General features: G+C 43.3%; 1 protein-coding gene across 4 annotated transcripts in view; it reads left to right on the forward strand.

The window, feature by feature from the left end:
* Positions 1 to 19753, forward strand: part of STOX2 (storkhead box 2) — a 151850-nt gene that overhangs the window by 99900 nt on the left and 32197 nt on the right. Inside the window, exon 1 of one of the 4 annotated variants that reach the window (XM_054202191.1) lies at positions 4391 to 4445. The exons of 2 other annotated variants lie outside the window; for them this stretch is intronic. In XM_054202191.1, the coding sequence (XP_054058166.1) occupies positions 4406 to 4445 (40 nt within the window). In that variant the 5' untranslated portion in view covers positions 4391 to 4405. Of the gene's footprint in view, positions 1 to 4390; positions 4446 to 12082; positions 12143 to 19753 lie in introns of those variants that run through there. One more of the 4 variants, XM_054202194.1, reaches the window with a different exon arrangement.

The raw sequence follows: 19753 nt of genomic DNA on the forward strand, positions 1-19753 counted from the left end.
TCAACGCAGCAGTAGTGTGGTGCTGAACACTGTCTGCATCTGCTTTGTTAGCTTTTTGTAGTGTTTTTTACATTTTTAAGTGAAAGCTGGGGGGGCCTGTATAGATTCTTTGTCATGCATATGAGCGCATTATGCAGCCTTACCTTATTCTGTCTCCATGAGTCTTGCTTTAATTGTTTTCTGTCCGTCTTTTGCTTTTTGTGCTATGGGTTAAATCACATACGTGGTGCTTTTGTTTTGCTTCTGTGGACAGATGACTCCCAAACGCTGAGACCCGTTGTGATTTTCCTGGGAACACTGTCATTATGAATAAACATATTAATACATAATTTTTACAAGCATTTACTATGCTTTGTGCCTGAGCAAAAATCAGTTGAAGTATTCTTGGAGATCAAGTACAATGTTTTATCGCCGTTGCTACAGTAGATTTTCATTCTTATTTCATTGAATTAATACATTTTTGCCAAAAAATAATATTGAGGTCTTCAAATATCTGGTGTCAGACACTTTTGTTTTAGTCTTTTTTCAGGAGTATTTTGCCTTCTGCTCGAGCCTTTCCTGTTTTAAATAACTTCTCACAGTGACTCATATTTATCTCTCACGTTGTAAAAATACTTGGTTGGTTGGTTCTGAGGGGGAACAGGGGAAGGACGGAAGGAGACAATTTCTTAGGACCTATAATGATGGTGAAATTTTGGTTTAGCCTGACCTCTGCTGGGTGAGTCTTGGACTTGACCCTTCCTCTCTATCCCAGCCCAACACAGCTCTCCCTTTCTATTGCCGATGACCTGCCCATGACCAGAAATTCCAGCCTTGGCTCTGCGAGCACAGAGACTTCAACCAAAGTTCGCGTGCCTGGCGTGCAGCTGAAGAGAGAATGTTGATTTATTCATATCGTAATTATTTATTTGTTTTGCAGTTGGGTACCGGTTGTGCTGGGCACAGAAAATAAAGGATTGTAAATGCGGTGAAGCCTTAGGCTCTAAACAATGTAGCAGAGAGAAGTAAGATACAAAAAGAGATGGAGATGCAAAATAGATGCAGAGTTAAATATTCTCCTATATTTTATACTGCCAGTAAATTCTGTACGTGAAATAATAATGCAGCAAAGAAGGATCCAGATTATTAACTATCGTTTGCAAGAGAGAACTCACTTTGGAATTTGGGGAGTGTGGAATAAATCATCCTTTGGGAGCTTTTATTCCCTTTTTTGCAGCAGAGCCATTACCTTCCCTATCCTTGTAGTTATGTGCAGAGCAGCCGAGTTAAAAACAACCTCCATAAATGGTGCATAAACTGAATTGATTTTTATTTAAAAAATACCAACAAGAAATAAAAGAGATGGGAGTGATTCTTAACCCTCTGTCACTCAACCGTTGTCTGATGATGCGAACCAGTGTGTGTTAGAGAGCGTTTGTATGAATGGAGAAAACTGGTAACATAAACAAGAGCCCTCCATTCTGAAGTGAACAGTCCTCCCGGCAGTAAAGATGTAGTATATTCTTTTAGTGTTTACGTCACCTCTCTCTAGTGGTTTGATGTTAATCTCTGTTTTCCCAAGACATTGGGAAAGCAGAAGGCAAAATTGGGAATTGCCTGCCGACCTCCAAATTGCTGTGGCTACCAGAACAGCCAGAACTGTCTTAGCTCGGTGGCTGGTGGAGTCCTCTGCGATGCCTGCAAGGCTGGACTCAGTAATGTTTGCCTGGGGGATGTTCAAGACGCGGCTGGGTTACAGACCTGCTACCTGTCATCGCTGAGGCTGGGAAAAAGGGAAAAAAATGGGAAATGTGGGGTACCGTATTCTCCCATGTCAGCTTGACTCGAGTGAGCAGCGCTGCGAGGGAAATGGTGTGCATGTGCTGTTGTGGCACACGTTCAATGTGGATCGCTGTGCTAGGTGATGGGGACGTAAGTGATGCTTTATGGGGTTTTAAGGAACTTTGAGAACTTGTTAAAAGCTGTGAGTGTAACTTGCTGATCTTTTCTTTCTTTTCTGAGCCCTGACACCTGTGGACTGTGAAACTAACCCAATTTGTTAGCAAGCCAAAGAACTGGAATGAAAAAAGAACAACTTAGTAAAAACTTTGAGGTCATTCTGGCTGCTTGTACTCAGTTGTATTGTGCCTTAAATACGTAAAATAAAGGATGTCCTAGTGCACGGGAAAACAGGGCTTCTCATTTCTAACTAAGCTTACATTCCTGGTGCGGGGGATACAGGAGGACAGGGTTCGTGGAGGTAAAGTATAAAACCTGGTTATGTATTCACAGGAGGTGTTATTTGTTGCGGGTGTAACTGAATGCATAACAAGAAGTGGAGGAGATTGGTAACCCATGGAGGCAACCACTGGAAAATTAATCTACCTGGGGTCTCATAAACTGTCTTGAGCTGCTGCTTAATGAAGAGTTCTCAGGTGATAGATGCCTAGACTGGGAGAGATTATGGGTGGATATTAACAGGATGTTGAGCTAATCGCTGACACAGAGCTGGTTCCCATTCTTTCTTCACTTTGAACCTTAATTACATCCTGAGAATGGAGAGTGAACCAAGAATGAAAAAACCACCCCAAACCAACCAAACAAAAAAACCCCAACCCAAAAAAGAGTTCTTGGGAATCGATTTTTGGATAGCAGATCATGGGGATGAAGTGAGGGAGCTGCTGCCTGGAAGGTATTCTGACTTCTGCAGTACCCTGGGTAGAAACCCTTCCTCTCTGCACCAGGCTGGAAGCGCGGAGCGACATTTGGAGGCTGGGGATTCCACCCCACTTCCAGTCCTGCCATCCCTCAGGCCAGCAGCCGGGGCCTGTATTCAAATAGATGCTTGGAAAATTTGTTCAGGATGGTCAGCCTGCTTTGAGATGCGGGCCAGCCCGCGGCTTCTGCTGCGGCTTTCATGCACCATCCCCAAAGGGCCAACCCTTCATTTCACATGGCCAAGTGAAGAGCTTGTTGGTTCTTCTCTTTGGTCTGGGTAGTGAACGGGACCATTGTGCTGGTGTTGCTTACTTGCTTATAGATCTCCCCCCATCATAAACTTGTCCAGTTTTTCTTTGGAGGAAAAGTATTTTCCAGACACCTTCCCCTTCAAATGCCAGGGCTTTGTAACAGATGGTGTCAGCATCTACTGGGAACCCCCTCAGTATAGGTGTATCTCACTTTCTCCTTTAAATATTTTTTTTTGTCTTCTAGCTTAAACTGTAAAAAAAAAATTACCTCCATTTCCCTAATGCTGGAAATATTTTTTTTTCTCTCAGGAATTTAAAAACGGCCAGTTTGTCTGCTTTTTTTTCTTTGTAACTCTTTAGGTCTCTTTCTTTCCCCTCTCCCTTTCTTCATCTTCCCTCATTCTGGAAGAGTATTTCCCCTTTCTCATTATATCCTGTGTGCTCTTTTTCTTCCCCCCATCACCATCAGCCCCCCCGTCCTTTCAGGCAGGATAGAGTACACTTCTAATCACCCGTACTTTTTATCTTCTTTCTGAATCTTAAGCAAAGCCTGTCTGATCTCTGTGTGTGTTCTGGAGCAAAACACGCCAGGATCGGGACGGGGTGAGGCTGAAAGCAAAATCACTGAGGCAACGATTGAGAGTCGTCTTGAAAGCAAGAAGTTAACTTTGTGATCCATTATCTTCTTACCAGAGCTAGAAAGTTCTTTCTGTGTTTGTACGTTTAAAGTGTTTGCGTTTTGAATGAGCTCAGGAGGTTTATTTGAAGAGGTAAGGTAGTGGGATGAGAGCCTTAAGTGCATTGTTCGAGCACATTCACGTATTTTGGAGTCTGGCATTTGTCATATCAAAACATTTAAATTGTTCTCTGTCTTGTTTTGGGTTTTTTTGGTTGGTGGTGTTGGGTTTTTCTATTTTGCTTTTTAAAGGGGTGCAGGGGGAGTAGTCAGAGAATCAGGATAATGGCTTTAACAAACGGAAATAGTTTGTGTGAATAACTCCACCAGCAGCTCCTCATTCAGGCATAATTAGAAACACATTTTAAGTCACTTTCACCAATACAGTTTTGTGTGCATCCTTTGGGCTTGTAATAGAAGGCGGCACAAAATTAACTCCCAAGATGAGAGATTCTCTTCTGAAGAGGTGGTGTGGCTGCATCCATGGTATTCCTGAAAGATCATTATTTTTTAATTCTTTTTTTTTTCTTCTTTTTGCTTTCCACATGCTCAGAATCTACCTGTATTTTTGTTGCAGCTCTCGACAAGGTATGAGATCCAGTTAGATAAAGTAGAAGTTCGGGATGAAGCATCTAGCTAAAATCCTTCTCTGCCTCTTAAAGTTTAGCTGTGCCTTAGTTTTACTGCACTTTCCAAAAGTTGGTGCTGCTTTTTAATGGACATTTTATTTTCTTTCAGCCAATAGCTGGTTAATGAATAGCCCTGACTACTTACAAGAGTGATGCATCCAATACAACAGAGGCATGGGGACATTCCCAGTGGTATGTCTGCCTTGTTTTGTGAGACACTATCCATCATTAAATTTCCATTTAAAACAGCTGGTGTTAGGTGCTCCTCTTTGTGAGAGGCAATGTCATTGGACTTTCTCATTTACATCTCGGTAATAGATAATTAATATTAAATAATGCTATTAAGGATCTGAGCTCCAGTAAGAGACAATATAAAGACTCGCAAGTAATCTGTATTCTTGACCACAGAGCTCAGGCATAAGATCACAGAGATGACAGACAAATACCTGAATGGTTTCAAGAACCTGCCCACCAGTTAGATCGTCTTCTCACAATGCTTGTTTTTTATTGCTCTTTGATATGTTCCCTAGCAGTGAGAAAATGCCAGTTTTCATGGGCTTTGAGTGTTGATGAGCTTTAAGGCAAAACCACAGCAGATCTTTAAAACAGTCTTGGAGTTTTTCCCATGCAGCAACCAAAACTCATTTTTCCGGAGTATTTTTATATGCATTGGAAATGGGTGGCACAGAATGTTTTCTTACTATGATTTGTTCACTCACAGAAAGGTTACCCTTTCTGATCCCTTGAACATCAAAGTAGGAACAAACTTGAGGGCTGGGAGTCCTCTTCTACAGAAATGCTTGGTTAGGCACTCCAAATCTTATTCCCAGGAGCAAGCTGTCTGCTCCCGAGACTCCCGCCTCACTCACTCAAGTTGCCTAATCTGCAGCCCTGTACCAGGTCCCAGCCTGACCTGAAAAACCCTGCTAGCTCCACATTCTTCCAGTGGGATCGTGCTCTTCCAGCAGCAAGCCTGGGCTGCTAAGCTTGACAGTGTCCTTCTGAGCTTGATAAGCAACTCGCAAGGTGGGGAGGATGAAATCATGCTCTAGACAACATCGCCGTTCTGGTTCCTGTGCTTGGGGCTTCTCTTTATCACTTCAGAATCAAGATTTGAAATTAAAAATAAACATTTCCAAAGCAGTCCTGCTGCCCCGCAGGGGTTTGTCTTAATGCTTGCTCCTTTGTAGCCTGTCTTCTAGGTATTCACATGCTTCTCCAGCCAGCACCGTTCCCACAGCTGCCTTCTGGTAGGGGCCTGAACCTGGCAACACATGCGTTTGGGGTCTTCGAGTCCCATCTCTTGCTGCTGCTGCAGTTCCTGTCTGAATTTTCTGTTTGCTGAAAGTGTGCTGTTTTCTGGGTGAAAATGCGTGGTGAACGTCTCCCCCAGTGTCCTTGCTCTCTGTTCTGCCTAAACGTGTAGCTCAGCATAAAGGTGGTAAACTTCTGTGGTGCAAAATGAGGTGTTTTTTAAGGTTTACGTTTTAGATTAGAAGAAGAATTATTGTGGCAGTCATTTACATTAGAAGATGACTAAGCCTTTGGAAAGAATCTGTTTTGTAGTTTATCAGCTGTTTTCCTTTTGGTTTCTTTTCAGTTTGTTTTCTCTGTGACTGTGATGGACGAGATCTCGGTCTCAGACTTAAAATGTTCCTGCTTTCTTTTTGAAACATTTCTTCAAGCTCTTTTTTTTTTTTTTTTTTTTTTTTGCGTGCATGAAGTGCTTAATGCCCTCAATCTGCATGAAAATGTTTTGTATATAACTCTAAAAGCTCCCTTAGGACTGTGGACTTTTTTTAAATGGAACAATTTAAACATTTTCCACGCAAATGGGCACTTGGGGCAAATGTCATTATAGAAATTGTAAGAATATTTGATGGATATTTTCACTGGTTTTTGGTTTGGGTTTTTTTTTTTTTTCCTTTTAAGACCTGCGTCTCCAGTCACAGTGGAAATTACAAGTCAAACAGAGCCAGCATGATTTCTGTTACTGGCAGAGAAGTAAAGAGTTTGTAAGGCTGGGAAGCTAGACGTTAATAAGAAGAAGAAACAATAGACGGTCTTCTCTGCTTCAGTCAGCATGGTGCAGGTGTTGAGGGTGATGTAATGGTGTTGCTGCTTTCCTTCTCTGAGTTGTACATACATATTTATAAACACATGCAAATCAAGTATTGCATTTGCAAGATAAATTAACAAAACGGGGACTGAGCCGCAGAACAAGGCAAAAGCGCTTCAAGTTCAAATCCTGCTCAGACCGAATGGAAGTTTTCATTTGAAACTAATGTGTTAGGGTTCTCAGGTTTCGCAGGAGGAAATACGTGATACTGGATATTCTTGTGAGGATGTATGTTGAAACTCATGTTGTAAAACTTGAGGCTTACCTACAGTTGACTGGTAGACAGAAGCTCTATTTTGTGGAGGTTTTCAGACTCTAAGGAAATTGTTTTCTGATTTGAAACAGAGCTCCAAAGTAGTCAAATTTCAAGTGGAAGAAAACCCTAAACCCAGTATTTTTAGATGAGATGAAATACTTAATTCCAGCAGGATCAGACTGTTTTGTTTCAAATTTGACTGTTTAAATGTTTTAAATATTGCTCTACCTAATGCAGCCTTTCAGAACAAACTAATTTGAAGGGAGAGAAAGAAACGCTTCATGTAGGAATGCAGTAGCAGGAAGTTCTGATGTTTGTCAAAATTTTTCTCCCTCTCTCCAAAATTAATATTTCACAATATTGGTGTGGTTTTCTGATACATATTAATATCAGTGGAATTGTAGTCTATACAGTAGGTCATCGTTCATATGAAGCCATTCTTTCTGACTGCGTCATCTGTGTTTTGGGGAGATACTCCAGCAGTGGGTGGAGAAATGCAGGATTCTGCCGGTCTTCTCCTGCATGTTGTTTTTTACTAGCATGGTCAGTATCTTACGTCTAGTAAGACCATATTCCTTGAGAAAGTTAGTTATTGCTGGTGATGGTTTTTAACAGATCCTTGGTACTACTGATGAAAATGGGTACATGCTGTCTCTGTCAGAACAGCACTATTTTTAACCCCATTCTTGGAATGTGCGCTTGCTACTTATATCCTTGTTTATTCCAGCTACGTGTCCTTACTTTGTTCGAGTCTCGTTGGTCTATCGGGTATGACAAACTATGCTTGCTTTTGCAAAACTTGCCCTTTGTACCTAAAACCAGTGCTGATAGACCTGAATCCAGATGCCACTAAACCAGACAGAATTTAGTAAGCCTTTTTAAAGCCCTTTGAAAATTCCAGCTATCACATGGACTTGCTGTCAGGTCGGTGACTGTGTCCATCATTTTTGTGGTGAGCAGCCATATTACAATGCAGTTCTTACATATGACTAGTGGCCCCCAGAGCAGGAGGTCCTACTCCTCCGTACCTTTGCTCCAAGGCAGGGCCTCCTTGGTCCTAACAGGGCAGCCAGTCAGGGTTTGGCATAAAGTATTCAGGTTTTTTTGGCAGGACTACCCTTCTGCTGGGTTAGGTCCCTAAACTGACTCATGGGGGGATGTCCTGGGATGGGTGAGGAGACCAACGGTTAGCCTTCGGATTGGGTAGATCTGTTGTGCAGTTAGGCATCTATAAATGCTTTGGCAAACGATGACTTATCTGTGTCAGGGCTTCCAGTTTCCTATGAACAAAGGGGCAAATATCACCACCGTGGTGGTGGATTCCTCATGCCATCTGAAGCGGCAGTGATGATGTCCAGTCAACAGCATTTTCAGTATTAGTCCAGAGGATTTAGCTGAAAACAAGTTGTTAGCGATGGCTTTGTTTTCCAGTGTAGGTCAGGCTGGGATGGTTTGGGTTTTTTTGAGGCTAACCCAAACCTACCCATTGGCAGTATGGCTGAACGAGGGCGGAGTGCCCCGAGCTGATTTTGAGCACGCAGCTTAGCTTTGGTTTCTCCGGAGCTGTGGAAGGGAGTTTGGTTCTGGTTCTGCTGCCAGATTAGATGTTTTGCCTGTTAAAAGCACCTAATTTCCTTGTAAGGTTTTAAGCACAGAGAAGACAATGTAGTTTCTAATGTATGCATATGACATGAGTGTTTCAAGGGCAATATGGGTATGTATGGGTTTTTTTTATTGCCTGTTTAACCCTATCTCTCTCTGTTATATATAGAAGATTTCTGGCACAGGAGAGACCATTTTGCATAAACTGTTCAGTAAGGTTTTCCAGATGCTTAGATTTCAAAATAATAAAAAGTCTAAAAGGGACAAACATCTGTCTGGGATATGTTGAGCACTAGGGGCTGTAAGCATGACTTCATTTTGTATAGTCAGCTCTGTTAACATAAGCAGTGTAACTGCTACACCACAGCGTTCAACGCCGACTGCAAAAGCTGTTTGGAGGGTCAGGGAGTTACCCCACGTGGGTAACGTAAAGCTGGCCCAGGCACATTTCCATCAGTTGCAGTCATACCACTGAACGCACCGCAGATGTCTCAGGTAGCTTTACGTCCTTGACCACCCCTTGCTTTTGAATGAAAGCTGTTTTCCTGGTGCCGTTTAGGGAATCCTGATGGTTAGCCTGCAGGAATTAGGTGTGCTGGACCTGTCCTGGAGCTTTTCCAGGTGGCTGGAAGAATCCAGGTGTGCTGTCTGAGGATCTCCTCTTGGAGTTATTCCTGGTCAGTGCAGGGCCTCAAATTTGGTTCTTGCTGTAACTAATGTGCTTGATGATCATCTGTTAGTTCAGTTCAGGTTGACATTTTTGAACCTGCATCTGAGAGAGGTGGGAAGTTGGAACAAACTGAGTGCCTAGCCTAGTTTAATCTTTGCCATAATCTTTCTTTTTTTAGCAGTGAAGGAGAAAAAAGCAAAAACATCCTGTAAGCTTACAGCAAAAATCCCAAATTTTAATAGGTGTGCAAATCCTGTACGTGGAGGTAGTAGTTAGATCATTCCAGGCTTCCAGTTAACAGAAACTATGTGTAGAAAGCTGACGAATCCTTTGCTTTCAGATACTGCAGAAATAAGTGAGCATCAGATTTTTCCGTATTTTCTTTAAATACAAACAAGAGATACCAATAGGAATTTTATGGCTCTTGGTTGTAGGCTTATCATCCTTTAGCTAAGAGTCATGGCACATCTTCTGTGGATTGTGCAATTTGGTTGAGCAGTTGCTAGTTTAGCTGTAAGCTATTGTCAGTCATCTTGTCCTCCCTGGTTGTTTGCCAGGTTCCTCCTCCTGTACTTGAGGAAAAAGGCAATCGCGGCTGTTTAATAACTGAAAGTACATGGTTGGTCCCAAAGCCAAATACCGAAACTGATAAAATCATTATGAGCCTTTTTATTTCCTCTGTTTTTTTTTTTTTTCTTTTTTTCAAAGGAGCCTTTTAAATAGAAGTAATTGATAAGTATGTAAAGCTGAAGATCACAAGGAGGAAGTGATCTCATGCTTCCATGGCCTCATAGATTGTATCTGAAGCATGTTGGCTCTGTCAGAACTAGGCTGTGAACTCCTTGGGGCAGGGCCGGTCTTCTTCCAGATCCTGTAAAATGCCAGACACTGCTGATGTCACCCAGTAAAGAACCATTTCCTCATACTTGACCTGTAGAAGAAGTCATGAGTTTCAGTGGCATTAGTGAAGGAAAGACAATTGCCAGCACTTAAAGGTCTCAAAAATTAATGGAAAACAGAGAAGCCAAAGCAATGCTATGGGAAATCAATGTATAGGCAAGGAAATGCTTTGGACACAGTGTGGTGGTGTGGTGGTATGCCTTTTTAAAATCCTTTGCACTCTGTTGGCTTGTAGCTTCTACGTTGAGCCTTGGCCTGGGATTTCCTGCGTGCTGGAGGTTGTGTGATCGTACGAGTCGCCTGCTGTTGCTTTTTGCATACTGCCTGGCAGGGGGAAATTGGATTTATAGAGAGGTTTGGGTTTTTTTTTTTTCACTCTTTCAGCTGTTTGTTTAGGGTGAGAGGGCTGTGCTGGTGGTCTTGTGGATTGTGTGTGTGTTTTCAGTGTGTAGTTGCAGCGCGGGGGAGATCCTCATAGTTGTGCTGCCACGCAGCAGTTCTCAGTCTTGCTCAGAGTGGTGGCAGTTGCCTTTCAACATCGGTATTACTCCGCCGCGTTACCTTCTTGATCTTTTTTTCCATTGCTCAAGCAGAAAGTTTCAATTTCTTTCAAGTTAGCCAGCTCCAGTAATGGGTTGCATGTCAAAGTCTGGAATAAAAGCATTTGTGCAGCTTCCTTAAGTAATTCAAACGATGAGTGAGCTCATAAAGGGAAGAACATTGAAATTCAGGCTGAATCAGTGGTTAGTTGGCTGCTAGTCCGTTCTCAGCTTCCCTCGTGCCTGAGCGCTGGGGGAGGATGAGGTCATGGTGCTGATTCTTGACCGCAGCGTGCTGCAGACCTCCCGTGTCTTACCAGGGCTTGCATCAGCTGCGTCCCAAACACCGAGTTACAGTGACACAAATACTGCTTTAGCTGTCTCCTAAACATCCATCAGCTTGGTGTGGTTAGGCTGTACGTGTTGCTGATTCCCATAGGCCATGAGACACACCATCCCTAAAAACCAAGATGCTGGTTTACTCGTGAAGAAAACCTTCGGACAAAGTTCAAAGCAAAGTTCAAATTCATCCTCAGGATCCATAGCAAGGCATCTTTGTTACCCCGTGATTTTGCCTTTATCTACTAATTCTCCTGCGTGCTCTTGATGCTTTTTTAAGACTATATAGTCAGACATCATTTTCTAAGCAAAACCAAGAGAGACAGAGAATGTTTTTTGTTTTAGCTTTTGGCTCTGCTCTACAGCTTTGGTTTTCAGCTGATGTATTGTTTTTACAAAGCGTGTTTGGGTCATAGCAATCTATTCAAGATTGCATCTGTTCAAGATAGAGGTAGTGGGTCTTTTTATCCTTCTTGTGCAAAAACATTCCCTTTATGGTTGTCTTTTTAGACGACAACTTCTTTTTAAAAAAGCGGAAAACTGGTGTAAGTTTCTGTACAAGTGTAGCTTCTACCTCAGTAGCAGCCAGAGGGCAGTACTTTGCTGTGGTCCTTTGTTTTACCTTCTTAAATTTAAAAACAAAACAACAAAAACCAACAACAAAAACCCTTGCATCAATTATGAAGCCATGCTGAGTGAAAAAAGTCGTGTACGGTACTTGAAGGGTTCCTTTTGAAGGAGGGGGGTGGATTTGGTTGCGGTGACTGTTCAGATCCACTCATGGCGTCAGCAGCACACGTCCCGTCATGTCGCTGCCCTCGGGGAGGCAAAGGGGTTTTTCCTGCCTTTACCGCTCTTTGGAGTACCAGGCCCCCGCCGCGCCCTCGCTTCAGGTGGGAAGGTTTCTCCTGAGGACAGAGAGCTCATACAGGAACTGGATGGAAATTTCCTTTACCACTGTGTAAAATCCCCAACCTCGAACGAAACCACGAAGAAACCCCACGACCCCAAGCCCAAAGAAACCAATCAACAAAAACCTATTATTTTTATTTTTGCCTCTGAGCTTTGGCTGGCTGGGACCCGTTGCGTATCCTGTGGGAACTGCTCCCGCATCCAAAATGGCGGGGCAGGGTGGGGGAAAGCTTCGCTGAAGGAAAACGCCACCCCCTGGTTTGGGTTGAAAACATGGAAAAAGCGTCGTGCAAAGGTGAGAGTAACCTGGCATCTTCGAACTGGGTGAATTGTTGCTTTTCATCCTTTTTTGGGGGTGCCCTGAAGCTTTCCTTGAAGGGAGGCGCTGGGGAGAAGGCCCGGTACGTTGCCGCCACGCGTTGCCATGGCGACGGGCCGGGTTACCACCCCCCACCTCATCCCCCCACCTCCCATCCCCGCGCGGTGCATGCCGGGACGGCGGCGGGGCGGGGCGGCCGCGCCTCAGCGCCGCCGGGAGGTGCTGCCGCTGAGGTACCGCGTCGCCGGGCTGGGCCGGGGCCGCGTTTCTCCCCGTTTGACTCCGTTACCCGCTTTGCCGCGACATTGAAGGCTCCATCGGCAGCGCGGGGAGTCGGGGGGCTGCGCTGAGCCCGGCAGTGTCGGTTGGGGTGGGCCCGGGCGGGCTGGTTGTACTGGCGGGGCTGCTCTTCCCGCCCCCCCCTCCCCCCCCCGGGGAGCGTGGATGGTGCCTTGCCTTTGTATTGGGGATTAACTCGGGGTGTCCTGGCGGTTGAACGGGCGTTATGCTCTAGCAGGAGGCTAGAAAATTGCCGGTTTAGTAAAGGCCGTGTGTTTCTCATCCCTGCAGGTTTAAAGAGACGGCCTGGGCCAGGCCCGGCCGCGGTCCGTTTGAAGGCCCTGGTGTCTTACAGCACGGCTGGCTTCAGCCGTTATTAACAGGCCTAGAAAGCTGTAGGGCTTAGTGGCCAAGCAAGTAAATCTGGTATATCTGAGCACTTGCTTGGAGATTCTTTACTGCTGGTGCTGGAGGGCAAAGAAACAAATATGTTTTAAAATAGGTTACAGAATTTCAAAGCGTACTTAAAAGACTGTGAAACATCTCATTGGTCTATGTTGTTATTTCTTAGTGTTTTTAACAGTCGTCCAACTGCAAAATAGAGATCTAAATTTTCCGGACTGGGAGGTGAGACTCCAGATGAGGTCTTGATCAGCTACTGTAAAGTTGTCCAATCATAGAATCATACATAATGGTTTGGGTTGAAAGGGACCTTAAAGATACCTAGTTCCAACCCGTGCCCTGGGCAGGGACACCTCCCACCAGACCAGGTTGCTCCAAGCCCCGTCCAGCCTGGCCTTGAACCCCTCCAGGGATGGGGCAGCCACAGCTTCTCTGGGCAACCTAATGTGTTTTTTCCAGTCCTAGAATGGAAATTGGTATTAGTGCCTGCACTCGTAATGCTGGAAGTCTCACCTTCCAGCTCCACTAAGCTACAAGCAGGCCCTTACTCAAAATTTTCAAGCTGCTCTCACGCTGTACAGCTGCTTTATGGTTGCATCACAGCTCAGGGTGCAAATTATAAACCAGGCTGGTTTAGGATTTTTAGATCTTAATCTTAAAATCCGGGACAGTCCCTGGCAGATAAATTATGCATGCGTGGTACACTTGATGTGTTGGACCTGCTGCACATGTGAGATGATTCTATATGCATGCAGTGGCTAGTTTACAGACATTAGGCAGCTTGAGTTGCCAGGCATCTGTAAAAGTGGGAAATTACTTCAAAAATACAGAAGTGTTTTCATGTGCAAGCATGCACAGGGCATAGGATTTCTGTGAATAACATAGTAAGTCTGTTCTCACCTGGTATCATCCTTCCTTTCATTCCCCCCTCCCCTGATGGACTGTAACTCCCTTTAAATGCTGAAACCAAATTAACGTTTAATTTGTGCTCTGGATAGTTGCATGGATGCCTCAGTGGTTCCTTGAGGGGCCAGGAAGCGTTTGTTGGGTGGTTGTATTTGTGCTCTTCTTGATTTGCTCCATGGTGGGGAAGTGGGGAGATAAAAGCTTTGGAACAATTTCAAACAGGTTCTGGAGGTTATGTATTTTACAGAACTTCTAAACAGCGTGTTCACTGGGGAGTAAACCAGATATTGTTGAAAAAAATGCACCACTAAGAGTGTAATGAAATTATTCATACAAGTGCTTTGTTCTAACAGTCATGTTTGTGGTAAAGATTCATGTGACTGCAAGTATATTTTGCAGGGAAGGTTCTTATAAATAATCAGTTTCTCGCATTTTAAACAAGTATTTAAAGTACTGTAACTTACAATGTGTATTGTTTTTAATCTTTCTTAGGAACATAGACTCCCGCTTTGGAATCACCTTCACAAATCCTTGCCTAAACAGTAAGGTGGGCTAAGGCAAGATGTTTCCAGGCTTGGTTTTCTATTTTATTTTTTTTAATTACTTTCTGGAACTTATTGCCAGCATTGAACACCTGTGAATATACTAACCAGCAGACAATTTGAGGAGAGTGGTCTGACTGCTGTCTGCACTTGCAAAATCAAATGACTGAGGAGTCAAAAGATACAGAAGTTTTTTCAGGATTCAGTGCCCATGTAATAGCTCAAGAGGCAGCCTGCAGTTCACTCAGTTACTTGGGAACTGTCAAAGGAATATCTTACTTTACAGCATTATTGGATAAAGGATGCATGCTAGACAAAGACAGTTTACAACCCATTTATTTTCAGCATTCTCCTAATTCTCATTATTTGAAGTAAAACCCATCTTCCTGACAGACCAGCTTCTTAGTTCCCTTAATCCTGCAGCAAAGTGATAATCCTTTATTTGTGACCTCATAGGCTGTTGCTACGGAGAATGCTGTGATATCACAAAGCCAGCACTGTGACTTCACTATTGGTGGAAGCCATGGTTGAAGGAGATGACCTGCGCTCTGGAGGCCTGGGCGAGAATTCGTGTGTTTCTGGTATTCTGCAAGCACTTCCTAAGGAGCAGTATCTGGCAAACAGGCTTGCAGAATGTCTGCATAGGGGATGAATGATACAGTCAGAGGCTGCATATGAGGGGAGAAATTGTGGTGATTATGTTTGGCAAGGTTACTCCTGCCCTTGAAAGAAGTTATGTTATCAGGAGGAAAATGTCACTAGGAAGTTACAGAAGACTTTTGCATCCTCAGTCTCCAAAGGTGTCATGAGAAAATGACTCTGAATACCAGAATTATTTTCTCTAAAACCAAGAACTCCTTACTCTGTATCCCTCTTTTCTTTTTCTTCATTTTAAGAATATAATTTTGCAAACCCCAAACTTTTCTTGGAAACACTAACTACATCAAAGCTTCAACTGAAAAAAGTATGCCAGGAGCAAGGCAAAAGACATGTAAATCACATTCCAACATTTACGCCCTAAAGTAGACTTTTAGGCTCTTATTTAGAAAAGGAAGTATGAAGGAGATGCGTGACTTTAAGCATTGTATCCAAGACTTTCGGATATTCCCAGGTAGCTTACGTCCATGGGTTCTTTTCACATTCAATTCTGAGTTTTTATGCCAGATTCCAGAAATGAGGCTCCTAGGTGACTCCTGATTTTCAGAAGTACTGGGAGTACAGCAGCACTCAATGGAGATAAAGAGAAGTGCAAATTCTACATCAGTTTTGAAACTCAAGCTGTGACTATTAGAAACAACATACGGCAATAGGAGCCAAATTTGGCTCCTTTAATATCTCTGCCTTTGACCATAACAGGAAGTTTTTAGAGAAATAGTACTTGCAACTCTAAATGTCAGTGGTTATCTACTCTTCAAGAGTAAAGCTGTCAGAACCCAGGAGGAAGTATTACTTAAAGAAAAGGGTAATTCCTTTGTTTTGATATTTACTTTTTGAATACCTTAGGGAGCATATGATTGAATAACAGGAAGACACATCCTTGCCTCTAATAAAATTAGTATTTTATTTTTACTATTGATTATTCTATTTTTAATTTTCACTTTTTTATGCATGATATGAAAGGTCATGCAGAGGAATTTAGCAGGATTATGCATGTACAACTCCCTGCATTGATATAACTTTGCAAGTTGTATAAGCTAAGTCAAGTTAAAAAAACCGCTCTTATTCCAGGATAAATAGGGATTTACATAGGTATAATTACACCAAGATAATTTTGGCAGTCAATTAGTCTTTTAGACCAAAGCCCTGAGGTTAGTTTCCACCTTATCCCTGTTCCACAAATGCTCCCCAAATTGTTTTCAGAGAGTGCCCCAAACTGGATGCTGTGTAACAAATCTACATTGCAATACTTCAATTAAATGTAGTACCAGAATTGAAATAAAATACCACAATTTAAATAAAAAAAATTACGAGCCTCATGCAGAGGCTTTGCAGGCCTCACATGGCATGCAGGATGCACTTTGGGCAGCCCTGCGTTTTCTTGTGGATTACACCTTCTTTCTAGGAAACTATATCTGCATGTGTGTTTTGAAGAGCTTCTCATAAAGCAGCTGAACACTTCTGAAGACATCGTTGGTGATGACATGCTTAACTGCTTTCATGTGTTTTGGTTCAAACTGCCCAAGCCATTAGCAGGCTCCCTCAGTGCAGCGATGTTGCATGTGTGCCTTGTTAGTATGCACAACACTAATTTACCCTCAAACTTTCTTCACTATCCTGTAAGCTCCCATCCTTCCTCTAGCTTTGATCTCTCACCATAAAAGCTTAGGAGCAACCCTTTGGAGAAAAAACTAAATGTTTCTTTTTGAGCTGTTCTGCCTGTCCCGAGCACTGGGAGGGCTCCTTCAAAGCCACTGGAGGAGGCAGGTTGCCCTGGCCTGAGCCAGGCACTCTGGCTCACGCCTGAGCTGCTGGGGATGCTCCCTCTGCCGGGTGGCTGACACTTGGGCTTAGGCTTTGGGCTGCAGCCCAAGATACGTTTGTTCTTTCAGTCTTTTAATTGAGATTTTGAAGGGAGGCTTTCATTGAATCCTTTGTGTGGCATGGGGTCAAGGTCAGCCTAGAAAACAAAACAAAGGCAAGCAGCGAGTGGATGCAGAGCACATGCAGATCGACCTTCACAAAACAACCGTCCTTTTGTTCGCTTCTTTCTTCACTGATACAGGCAGCCGTTCTCACTTTGCTTATTCCAGCAGTCCTGCAGACCGTTATGTTTTCCCAGCCTTCCTACAGCTGGAGGTACTAATTTTATTTCTTACCATTTGGTTATTATTCCTGCTTCCGTTTAGCCCCGCTAAGCATTTGGATTCTTTTAACAAGTCTTTCATCATTAACATCACATATGCTGCATCGCCTGCTTTAGGAATCAAACAGAAATCATCTCTTTCCCCACATTTCCTTTTTAACCTTTCCTGTATTTTTTCTTTCTTACATCGTTTCTTGTTTTTCTCTCCAATCTTCTGCTGCTGCTAATTCAGTCATTGCAGCCTAGGTTTTTCTTTAAGTAGCCTCTACATCAGCTCTACAAGACTAAAACTTGTAGCTACCAAACAGGCAGGAGGAACAGCAGAGGCTTCAAAAAATGCTTTTTAGGGCTACTGACATCCTCTACAGGCGTTTCCAAGAACTGGTCTGTGCAGCAGCCCCAGCCTCCCAGAGGGGGTGGCCAGGTGAGGAGAGGGGCATGTGCCACCCCCTTCACCATGTGCAATGCAGCGTTTGCTGATGATCGGAGGTGCTTTTGAAGCAGGGAGCTGTGTCAAGCTCCGGCTCTGACAGAGACACTTTTTACCCTGCTAAATAGGAGTCGTGTGCCCTTGGGCCGGTAAGGTCTGGGTGAGGTAAAGCACTGCCTGTGGGGGGTAGCTTGTTGAAAGAATATGGCAGTAACTGTGAGGCCTTTTTTCTTATGATCCAGAATAAGGAGTGACAACATAATGACAAGATAAGGAATGATTTTTTTTTTTGGTTGTTTTAATGTGTGTTGAGAAAATATTATCTTGCTATGGCATAAAATGCAGTCATTCAGAGTTTGGATTTATGCATCCCCTATGCTTTGATCTCAAAATCTTGTTATATGTGATTTTCTCTGTCCAGTGGTTACTTGCCAGATTTGTTCAAGAAATTATCCCAAATCTCTCCTTTTGCTGTCCTTTTGGTTTAGTTCAATGTAAGTTGAGATCATCGGCAGCTCCTGAGATCATCTCAGAAACCTAGTCTTTATATCCTAATTTAGGTCTCTCTATACTGAATCAGAGGGCAAAGACACAACTACTTTTATGTGCTCTCATCTTTCAGAAAACTGGGTCATAGCGACACTTGGGGAGCACAAGGACTCTTCCACGCTCTAGTGCTTTATAAATGCTTGGTGGAAGTCCAAGAGAAAGTCTTGTCGAGCTCAGTTCAGAATACTGAGGAGAAAAAAGAAGAACGGCCAGTTATGGTCCCTGGAAAGGGTTAACAGTATTCTGTGCAGCAGAGATCAATACCAAATGTTTGGGTTTTAATAGCTGTATTAGAAATCTGAGGGATGGAATGGATAATGAAGTGGTAACCCTATCTGTCAGATCACAGTTGTTCAGGTTCATTAAGGCTGCTGAGGAGGACTTCAGAAGGCACTAGTGGCAGCTGAGCAAAACAGCTGAGCAATTCTGCAAAATAGTGACATCAGCAACGCAGTGTAAGGCAATGCAGTGAACACTGGCAAAATTGTGCTCAAATATGTTAAGTTTCATTCTTTTTTAGGAGCGTGGTCTGCATGTTGCTGGAGTCAGTGGGGAACATGGGTGGAGGGTGGTAATTGAAAGCCTAAACATAAGACTGTAATTTAGGAGGTATCCAAGAAGTCACGCAAGAGAGGTCTGGCTGTGAAATTGATAATTTCATCCTTGTTTTGGATACCATGTTTGGTTTTATGGCTCATGTACAGGGAGAGTTTCAGATTCCTGAAATATCACTTAAAAAAGAAAAGAGCAGGTGGTAGGGAGGTGTTGCTGTTGTAATAGTAGTAAAATGCCTGGTGTAGGTTTTGGTTTACTGCTTCCTGTAATAAAACGAGTGCTCAATAAAATTAAGAAGCAAAAGCCATGTGAAATGGACAGGAGGAAACACATTTAACCTAGTGTGTTGTTTAATTGTGGGAACCCCTGGTTCCAGGTACTGTCCTTTATTTGAGGACGTAGTTTTTGATTGTCGCATTTGCTGATAGTCATACTGATTGGGAGAAAAAACGAAAATCTGCCAGTCCGTGAGGTTTGTAAAAGAACTGGTTTTGTCTGGAGCAAGGGCATTTCCCTTTAAGATGTGGTATACACTAGTGGCAGTGTGTGCAGTTGGTTTCCTAAGGCTTCCTCTAAGATGCTTGACCAGCATGAGAGAGGCAGCAGATTTGGTGAGCTGCTGAACTGTTGTGCCGTGGCATTTCCTGTGTTTCCACCCTCACAGCTCATCCCCACACAGGGGAGACCGAAGGACAGAATTTGAAAGTATTTTGAGTCATTGTATGAAATAGGGGTCACTGCATCTACTCAAGGCAGGTAGAGCATAGGGGCAGAATATCCTAGCATGTCCTTCATGTGTTAGGGTATAAGATATTTTGATTCCATGAGCATTAAAGTACATCTTAAATCTACTCCAGCCATAGTGAAAGCTCTGTGTTCCAGCACAGGGAAAAAATGACCCATTAAACTCTCAACTGCTAAGTCTTTGGAGTGTCTAACCTTTTCTTTTCAAAACCACTTCGGCACTATTTTAATTGATTCCATGCCTGGCCTTTTCATCAGTTCTCTCCTAGCCAGGAAAAACTGGGCTGTTAAAGGCTGCTGCAGTACCATGGGACTTGCGTTCAGTGTTGCAGGTTCTTATTTTAACCTGAAGTTATCTGCCAGTCATCACTATTTGTTTGAAAAGCTGTAACAACCGCAGTATCATCTTTGGGGTGAAAATCCTTCCACGGTTACAGCAATCAATATAAATGAGAGAGGGCGCGCTCTGTCGTTGGGTTGTTTTGCTAATCATCCCTTCGCCTTTCAAGGATTTTAGCTGCCAACTAGACTCTTGCTGAATGTTCGCTGCAGCATCCCCAGCCACGCTGAAAATGTGTTCTGGCTAAACTGAAGAGGATCGTGAAGAGCATGTGGCTAAGACAGGATGATTGTT

The sequence above is a fragment of the Rissa tridactyla genome, chromosome 5, assembly GCF_028500815.1.
Source record: "Rissa tridactyla isolate bRisTri1 chromosome 5, bRisTri1.patW.cur.20221130, whole genome shotgun sequence".
Lineage (NCBI taxonomy): Eukaryota > Metazoa > Chordata > Aves > Charadriiformes > Laridae > Rissa > Rissa tridactyla.